This window comes from Micropterus dolomieu, linkage group LG19, assembly GCF_021292245.1.
Source record: "Micropterus dolomieu isolate WLL.071019.BEF.003 ecotype Adirondacks linkage group LG19, ASM2129224v1, whole genome shotgun sequence".
Classification (NCBI taxonomy): Eukaryota; Metazoa; Chordata; class Actinopteri; order Centrarchiformes; family Centrarchidae; genus Micropterus; species Micropterus dolomieu.
In genome coordinates, this window is record NC_060168.1 from 13,058,297 (window position 1) to 13,067,631 (window position 9,335).

Sequence of the window (9,335 nt, forward strand, 5' to 3'; positions counted from 1 at the left end):
CACACACACACACACACAGAAGGAAACCAAAACAATAAACAGCTGATAACGCAACTGACTAGATTAGACAGCACATAGGTTTCAATTAATGATTTTCTCTATAGGCTCTTCAGAAATAAGAAAAGGCTCAAAAGTGTTTTCTTTCATAAGCTGTCTGACCTTGGTCAGGACAATGCAGTCAGCAGCTCCTATTGAGGAAGACTATAGAGTTCCCTCTTTTTCCTTTAAACGTAGTGTAGCTGGGCCAATGCAGCAACTTCCGATGAGGCACGATGCGGATGTGCTATTCCAGCTCAAGTAGGGGATTACTGATTCAGTGATTATGGGCATTGTAGGGGAGTTTAGTGAACGGCCAATAGCTAGCTGAGTGTGACTGCAACGGCTGCGGGAACATAGCTGTAATGGGCTTTGTGGGAGAGATTAAATATACATAAGAAGAGAGAGATAGAAGGAGAGGAAACGAGGGGGGAGTAAAAGTAAAAATGCTGACTGCAATGTCAGAGATCTTCACAAGTGACAAGTTATGAAAATGCTCTTCCTTTCTTCTTCTTTGCCTACTCCATCCCTGCCTTTTGAGGGTAAAGGATATTTTTAAATGAAAAATAATCTCTGCCACAATCGACATATCCCACTCTCCTTGAGAGGTTTTGCTCATTGAGAAAACAAAATGGAAAGCAGCCAACACATGGAGCGGAGCTGCTGGCAGACATATCCCCGAAGCACCTGAGATGAATAGTTCACAATAGCAGCTTGCCCCCCTGTTCATTTTACTTAAAATGCACCTCATGTACAGGCCTTTTCTTATCATAAACAGTTTTTTCCTCATGCAGAGCACAAAAAACGAATGTGTGTAAAGTACCACTAAGATTTAGTGTGTCTCCTCCTGTGTGGTCCCTCATAGCGTTTATCGCTGCTTTTTATATGGTCAGCCAGCTCCTCTTGTTCATCACAACACAGCGCTGATATCATCTTCAATAACAGAACACAGACTTAGCCTGTCATTGTTGACTTATAGTTCAGAAACCATCCTATTATTTGAACAGTGGTGAACAGATGTGCGGAGCATAGATGGGCTGTCATGTTGCATCATGTCTGCTGATGAGAAAGGGGGCTCGATCTACACATTTGCCATAAAGCTCACATATGGGTCAATGTTGTACAAATTATTCTTAAATCTGCTCTTGGTTGGTAAACGGTAACATCAGGGTTTTTATTGCTCAGCTGTGGCGTAAATAGCTTTCATAATTGTGGATGTGTTATTGTCAGCCAAATCTAGTGCTACAGCTTCATGAGCAATTCCATTTGTCCCGTATATATAAAAAGCATTTCTGGACATTCCAGAACTACTGCAGTATGTATTATATAAAGAGCATCAGCATCAGTTATCATGTCACAATTTAGGGTGATGATATTTTCAGGGGGCTTTGACAGTCCATTCATAATAATTTCCCCTTAATTCCTCTCACTTGCAAATTGTCACATTTGCCGCCGAAAATTGAGCAGATTGATAAAGGGAATCAATAAGAAATTCAAAGACCCCAACATCCCCACAGCAGGTCTGAACCAACCACAAAAGATTGATAACTGTCAGGGCCGGAGAAATCTTTAAAAGTGCCAATGTAAATCTGTGACGTGATTTACTGATCTTCCAAACCAAAAATCTGCCCCTGCACTATATGCTTTTTCTGATCCATAACTGGCCAAATTCCCAGCGTTAGTGAAAGATATATGGAGATCAGAAGCTACCATAGCAGTGAGGGAGGAAAGCTGTTGTTTTATCAAACAACATCTGCCTGCATCATTGATTCCAAGACAAATAACACTCCGACAGCAACACTTCTCCTCAGGTTGGGTTTAAGAGGATCTCTTGATATTCTGATTAAAAATTCATTGTGTTGAATCTGCCTTGGAGTGGGTTCTATGTTTTGTTTTTTTGTTTTATTCTGAATCTCATTATAGCTTTAGCTGTGCGCCTGACTTTAGAGTGAATAAATAAATAAAAATACAGCGGAGGGCATTTCATGGCCAGAAAATTAGGTCAAAATAATGTTCCCTTTGGAAGTTTGGCCTTTGGGATTTCTCCAGCCTTTTATGTATTTGCTGTATGAAAAAGGCTCATGTGACCACAGCAAACAGTACCAGTGATTGTACTCATGCCAGAAAGGCTTCTTGAAAACTGTAGGAAATTGTAGGAAATGTTTTTAGTTCACTTTTTACTTCGTCAGTACAAAATTTCAGCGAGAAATGCAGTGTTTTGCTATAATGTAGTCAAGGGCGTCACTTTGTGTTGGGGACATATGGGGCTCAGATTAGGGGTGTGAAGAGACACTTAGCTCGAGAGAAATCACGATATGCGATATTAGGTTCACGAGAATGAGACCAAAAGATCCTTAAACAGTGTTTAAAGATATACTCAATGCCCAGATATATGAGCGGGGGTTCTGGGGGGGCCTCCCACAGGATATTTTGATCATTAAACACTTCATTTCCTGCATTCTGGTGAATGTTTCTGCACCAATTTATGGTGGAAATGTTTTTATTTATGTAAAAGGAAACACAAAATTCTGGTGGCAGGTGACATTTCAAAATATATAACTATAAAAGAATATAAAGCAATGCCACTCTCAGATCTGTTTCTCCTGTAGATCAACTTTTACATTTATCTGACGCTTTTATCCAAAGCAACTTACAATTACTATACATGTCAGAGGTCACACGCCTCTGGAGCAACTAGGGGTTAAGTGTCTTGCTCAGGGACACATTGGCAGATGGGTCACAGTGGGGAATTGAACCCTGGTCTCTCACACCAAAGGCATGTGTCTTATCCATTGCGCCATCACCACTTTTCTCATGTAATATCATCCCTGCTGAGGCAACACATATGTAGGCATGATTTAGTCTTCTCTCCTCTTTTGTCATGTTCACAGGGAGAGAACGAAAAACTTGGCCAAGAAGAAACTGTGTCAAGGAATTGTTAGTTACTGATTGGTTTATGCATGTTTTTAAGTCATTTTATGATCAGTAGCTTGTTTTTTAGCTACTTTTTTTTTTGGGACAATGCACATTTGTTTCATTTGTTTCACATTTTAATTGCATAGCATGTTTTCTTGCAAATCTGCAAATAAACTTTTCAAAAGGCATATTTATTTGTTATTTAACTGCAAGCTATATTTCAGCACGTTTTTAACAAATTATGCTTTACAAAAGTGGTACAAAATCAGTCATTTCAAACAGTCGTGGGGACATATCCCAGCGTCCCAGTGTAAATGACACCTATGAATGTAGTAGCAATTACTGTCACACAATTAATAACTGTTTTACGGAAGATTTGCCTCTTTAGTAGTAGTTTTCCTAAAGAAATAATGATAATAGCTTGGCCAGACATTTTTAAGTTCAAAAACATGTGACTGGAACTGACAAAAACTCCACCCTTTCTCTGCCTCATCCTGTTCTGTCTGACCTATGCCATTCTCCCAACATCCCGCTCCTTTCTCAAAGGCCTTGGCAGTTCCCAGAAAATGTAACCTCATCCCGGGCCGTTACTGTACCACTGAAACCTACATCCAGCAACCACTCTCATTTAGTCTTTGCTCTTGATGTAAATCCTAGCCTGCATATATTTCAAAAGTGGTATTTCTAAAATTTTGCTAGCTGTTTGCACAAAGACACACAGGATGAGCAAGCAATATTTTTCTTACCAATGACCTTTACTTTTGAATGAAGTGTGTCATGGAAGCTTTAACGCAAAACGAGATTTACAAAAAGAGAAGAGGGGGACGGGATGCGTCTGTCTATGCATGTGGGACTGCATACGGCTACAGTGTCTGTGCGTGTAACTCTGTACATATGTGCACACACATGCGTGCATATGCACATGCCTGTGTGTCCATAAACAAACCTCCATCTGTGCCTCCAACACAGCTGCACTGTGATGGCATGTCCCGGCACAACCCCCATAGCCCGGAGAAGTCTCTCTCTCTCGGTCTCTCTCTCAGAGTCATACACTTGCACAGTCACATACTCTCTATTTAAGCAAGCGCCAAACATTCTTTAATCAAATTATTTTGCTGTCTTGCCTTCTCTTACTGCTGTCTTTGTCTATATCCTCCCACCACTCAGTTTCCCCTCTCTTTCCCAGCTTCCCCTACCATGTTATCTTGGTCACACCTTTCAAGCTGAGTTACAGCCTGCAAGGACAGGAAGTGTGGCACTACTACAATCACCTGAGGAGCTTCTCTCGACCATAGCTTGTCTCTGTCAGCCCATGCACTGCAAAAACATGTCTGCCTGTCGCTTTGTTTACCGTCCATTCACACACCACCGCCACCGCCAACACCCCCAAAAGCTATACACAACAATACATACAAGGTTTGGTAAGGGCCCTTTCATCTGTGCCTCGCAACATATGCCATTTGCCACATGTGCTCAGTCATAGTGTAGGCCGCAGGTGTAAAGAGTCCGTTGGTGTTTCTGGGCAACATGAGCAGAGCTAGCACTCTCTGGGTGGGCGTAAAGGTCATTGAGGAAGATGTTTCTAAGGATGTGTTGTGTCTAGACAAAAATGTCTAGACAAAAGGTAAATGTTATTAAGTGTTTATGATAATCATAATCAATGATGCTGATATCCCACATCCATGTAAATAAAAGCTTCTGCTGGAGATTTCTTTCTGACCATTAAATGAAATGCCACACGTCTTAATGGGCTCCACTTTCTGATCCTGATACTGTAGGCCTAACGAGTACAGTAGCTCACACATATCATCATCACAGATCATCCTGCATCATGTGGAATACAACATCCAGTCAGACTGCAGCATTGTGCTAGGCTAGGCTAACCACATGCTGACTCCAGCTTCATATTTATCATACAGACAAGAGAGTGGTATTAATTTTCTCATCTAACTCTTGACATGAAAGCAAATGAGCATATTTCCCAAAATGTCAAAGTACTCCTTTAACCTCTTTCCATTTACAATAAGACACATCGCACCTTACAGTCTCTCTGCTGTTTTCTGTTGTCCTTCATCGTTCTTGCCTTTGGAAATGACAAACGCAATCACACTCTTGTTTCATCCTGTCTTTTTTTCCCCATACTCTTGGCACAAAGCAGTTTCATCTACAGTAGCTAAGACAGTAGCTGAACGGCACAGCCGAAGAAGCATCTGCTACTGCCAGGGTTTAAGAACCTGGAGGATTCAATAAAAGAGGGGCAGGCACATGCAAAAGACTGGCAGAGGGGACACAGACCATTAGCTTAATGACAGAATGAGGAATGAGGAAGAGGGAGATGAGATTCAAACTCCAAGCATTGCAAAATTCGCCTTTAACCGGAATCAAGGCGAGTAATCTAATAAATAGCGTGGCAAGGAGAGGCGTGTTGTTTTTTTTGCCTAAGGTAAGGGAAGAAGAAAAAAAAGAAGGGTAAACAGGAGAGAAAAGGATGGCGGTGTCATTAAGTTGGCTAGCCGTGACCATCAGGAACATTAATGCTGTCTGCTCGGCTTTCTTCAAACTGGTACCCTTTGCTTTGAACTACTGCTGTCTTCTCTGTGAGCATACCTGACTCCTAGCTTCCACAGCTATTATGGACCCTGCACTGGTAATTACACATTTCACAATTTCTGATGTCACTTCAAAGCAACTACAGCCTTGCCACCAAAGCAAATACTATGCCTCTGCAGTACAAAGCCAAGCCTCAAGGATTACTGAAGCCACACATTGTTTTGCTGCCGGTCACTAATTCAATTAATAGTATAAGACTTTAAACTGACTTGAAAGAAATTGTTCTGACACAAGACAATGCCTTCATGATACCTTAAGGATTTCCATATTTTGTTGCTAAAATGCAAAACAAAAAGTTTAGCCTGGAATTACTGTGTGCACTTTCTCTTGTTCCTCTGCCTCTATTTTTTCCTTTAAAAGGATGTACAGCAAAATGTGTCTACATGATGCATCAGAGCAGAGGGCTTTGGCAGGATCTTTCCCAGAGTGAAGAGAGAACGCACAGTAAAGCTAAACAACATCAGCTTCAAGAAAAGAGGAGTCCGAACAGAACAAATCAAATGCTGTCATTTCAACGACTCTGCAAGGCCTCAGGCAGCCAGATCTCATCTTGATCAAAGCAATGAAGCTAGCCTCAAAATAGATTTACTCCCCCCAAAAAACCTTCATAAATGCCACTTTTGTAAAATCTTAGTTCAGACTGCCCGATCTAAAATAGATGTGTGTTACTGCAAACAAAAGGTCTGAGTCATCCACATGGGGCTACTGATGGCAAAGGAAATTTGAATGCCCACTAAATAATTGTGACAGGTTGCAGAACAAACAGCAGTGCTGACAAATCTAAAATTCAGAACACAGGAGGTCTTTACTCGCCAGAGGCAACGCCTCAAAGGCCTGGAAGTCAGCAGATAAGTGATATTTAATTACCGTCATCTCTATTTTGTTCACTACATTGGTAGAGACAATCTAAGGTGCTTGTGGACTGTTGTGAGCTCAGCATGAGCTGTCTGCGGTTTGCGAGCTCAGCTTGAGAAGAGTCTCAGGGCACTACCTCAGATCACACATTCTACAATTCAGGTTCTAAAGAAAACTGCATCTCAGACTGTTTTAAGAGCAACCTTTGCTCAAAGTTTGTTGATTACTTTACAATTAACACTCCAAAGGTCCTCTGCTTAAGGATAAAACTTCTTCTCGTATTATGTGTCAGGCCAAACATTCTGCAAAGAGTCGAAATTTCAAGCAGAGCAGCATATTATTAATATACACATCAAAGCAAAAGAGATGCTCTCACCAAACACTGTAATGACATTTGACAATCGCTCTCCTATTTTTGCATCACTGAACGATACATTTCTTTCAAGCAGTGGTTTCTTTGCATCATTAAAAGCCCATAGTTTTCTTGAATCTAAAGTTCAAGGCAGTCCTGAGACAGTGCTCTTGATGGAGATGCTGAGACGTGGCAGCAAGAAACAGGGCCACGGATCCCACAGGAACCCCTTCCTCTCACTAAAGCTCTGTCTGCCCCTGAATTTAATTAGATTCTGATATCAAGCCTTTTTCTCCTATGCTTTCCTTCCTCTTCAACATGCGTGAAATTGCACTGCACTATCTATTATTTATTCACTCTCATTTGCTTATTGTTTCCTTTGGATGCCTTCGTTAGGGCACTTGCAGCTCTGCCTGTGATATGACGCTCTGCTTCATCTCCCTCACCGCTCAGACTCACCTCCTCTGCAGGTCTGAGCCCAGCTCATTTGCTGCCCTGCCGTTGGCTGGGGAGCTATGGATTCCCCCCCCTCCCTTTCCACCCAATGACAGCACGGAGAGGTGCTATGAGAGCTGGGTGCTAATGAGCTGACTCTGCAATGCTGGGGGAGATGCTCTGTAACACAGGGGGGAGTGAGAGGACGGAGCAGGCGGAGGATGCTCTGGCACATGAAGAGTCAGAGGGGCCATTATGAGCATGCCACATCAGGGTTAGAGGGACTGAACCGCGTCAGTCAGACAGAGCTGTGAGTCTCCAAAGTCGCACCATGGGATGGATCTTAACCACATAATAGGAACCAGACAGGGATGGGAAAAAGAAAACAAGTGTTGGATATAATAGATACAATACCAGTTTACATCTTTCTTCTTGAGGAGTGAATCATTTATGTGACGAAAATGGAAGAAATCTACACAGCACTTGTCAAGTTTTAAAATCCACTGCTTCCACTGAACACCTGAACTCCTCCAGCGCTGAGTCCTTGACACTGGGCTTGAGTAACTGCCTGGGTTTTCTTCTCAAGGCCAGCATTGACTGTATACAGCAACTTATTTTACAGTATGGAATTAATGTATTTGTATTTTAAGGCAGAAACAAATGCTGTAAATGTGCACTATGACTAAAACAGCACTATGGTCTATAACCATATAGCTAAAAAAAATAAATCACATTTCTACAAAAAAGAAAGAATGTAAGAAAATGATGTGTGATAAACATGGGAAGAACACTGTGTACTTTAGGAATAATCTGTATTTGCAAAGGTTTCTAGAATTCCCATTGAGACTTTCTGAACCAGAGTGGAATGAGATGAACTTGACTGCTTCCCCTTGGGTTGAGATGTAGCCTCTATAAGCTCCACACTGTGCGAGTTTGACATAAATAATTCTGGCTGTAGTGGGGAATCTGGACATGACTGAAATAGAAGCACACTTACACGCATGGGTGACTGAAAAGCTGTTGGAAGACTCGAGGTTGTCGACATTGTAGTTGAGGTGGAAAGGCTTTTCAGTGGTGTTTTGGTTGGTGTTGTAGAGTTGGACAGCGAACCTGAACGCGCTGTGCTCCTGCACCGTGGAACGCATGAACAGTCCCCCTTAAAGAGATTAAGAGACCAAGATCAGACAAAGCTTTCACAGTCGCATTAGTCCAGTGTCAGTTTTGGACCTCACTACACTGAGAGAGGAATAACTCTATCCGTCCCATTGTGATATAAAGGAGGCTGCTTGTTATTTGTATTAACTATCCTGCATTCTGACCAGTGAGCCTGTCTGTAACTCTTCAGATCGTGCGAGGGGAACTGACCGTCTCCCGTCTTCCTTATTATACACTTATTATACTCAATAATTACAATGACACAGGCAACATACAAGTGGCTTTAATCTACACAGTTTTCCACAATCAGCGGCTTTAAGCGTGCAGCATCTGTAAAAATCAAGTTAGTCTCTATCATTGCGCAGAGCTCCGCGCTCTTACAGATCACATCTCCCCGGTAAAAAAAAAGAAAATTACAATCATGCGTTTGATCAGTCCACACAAACCACATTTTGGAGCCGTTTAAAGCGGCAAAACACTTACCGATATTTATCTGGTTAGGAAATCCTGCAAATGATCTGTCAGAGAGCCACAGCAGAAACAAAACCACGCGCTGTGCCATTTTCTCCGACCTATCTGTTCAACTCCTTAAAAGGATCTGTCTGAGCAAATTCATATGTTCTGGATGGAAGCCGCGCGCTATGGAAATCCAGTGGACAGATGATGGTTGCTCACAGTGCACCAATTAGGTTCATTGAGGTGCAGCCCAGCTGCAGAGCATTTTTTGCAACTAAGAGAGAGAGAGGGGGGAGAGAAAGAATGAGAGAGGGAGAGGGAGAGGGGTGGGGTGGGCTGGTGTGGGGGAGAAGGAGCTGATCTGAACTCCGATTGGACCCGTCGCGGCGGGCCAGTGTTGGTCAAACTTGATCTGACGTTAAAAAAATTTTTTTTAAAGCGTCAGCCCGACATATTATGACGACTTGGAATAAGCGCTGCACTGGCCAATATTAGCCTTCTCTTGGCCGAATCAACAGAA

At 42.3% G+C, this 9,335-nt stretch overlaps 1 protein-coding gene across 1 annotated transcript in view; it reads right to left on the reverse strand.

Annotated features, from left to right (window-relative positions):
• Positions 1-8,921, reverse strand: part of gria3b (glutamate receptor, ionotropic, AMPA 3b) — an 82,493-nt gene extending 73,572 nt beyond the window's left edge. The window contains exons 1-2 of the mRNA XM_046030597.1: positions 8,843-8,921; positions 8,202-8,360 (exon numbers count right to left, since the gene is read on the reverse strand). Coding sequence (XP_045886553.1) covers positions 8,202-8,360; positions 8,843-8,921 — 238 coding nt within the window. The remainder of the gene's footprint in view (positions 1-8,201; positions 8,361-8,842) is intronic.
• Positions 8,922-9,335: the final 414 nt, after the last annotated feature.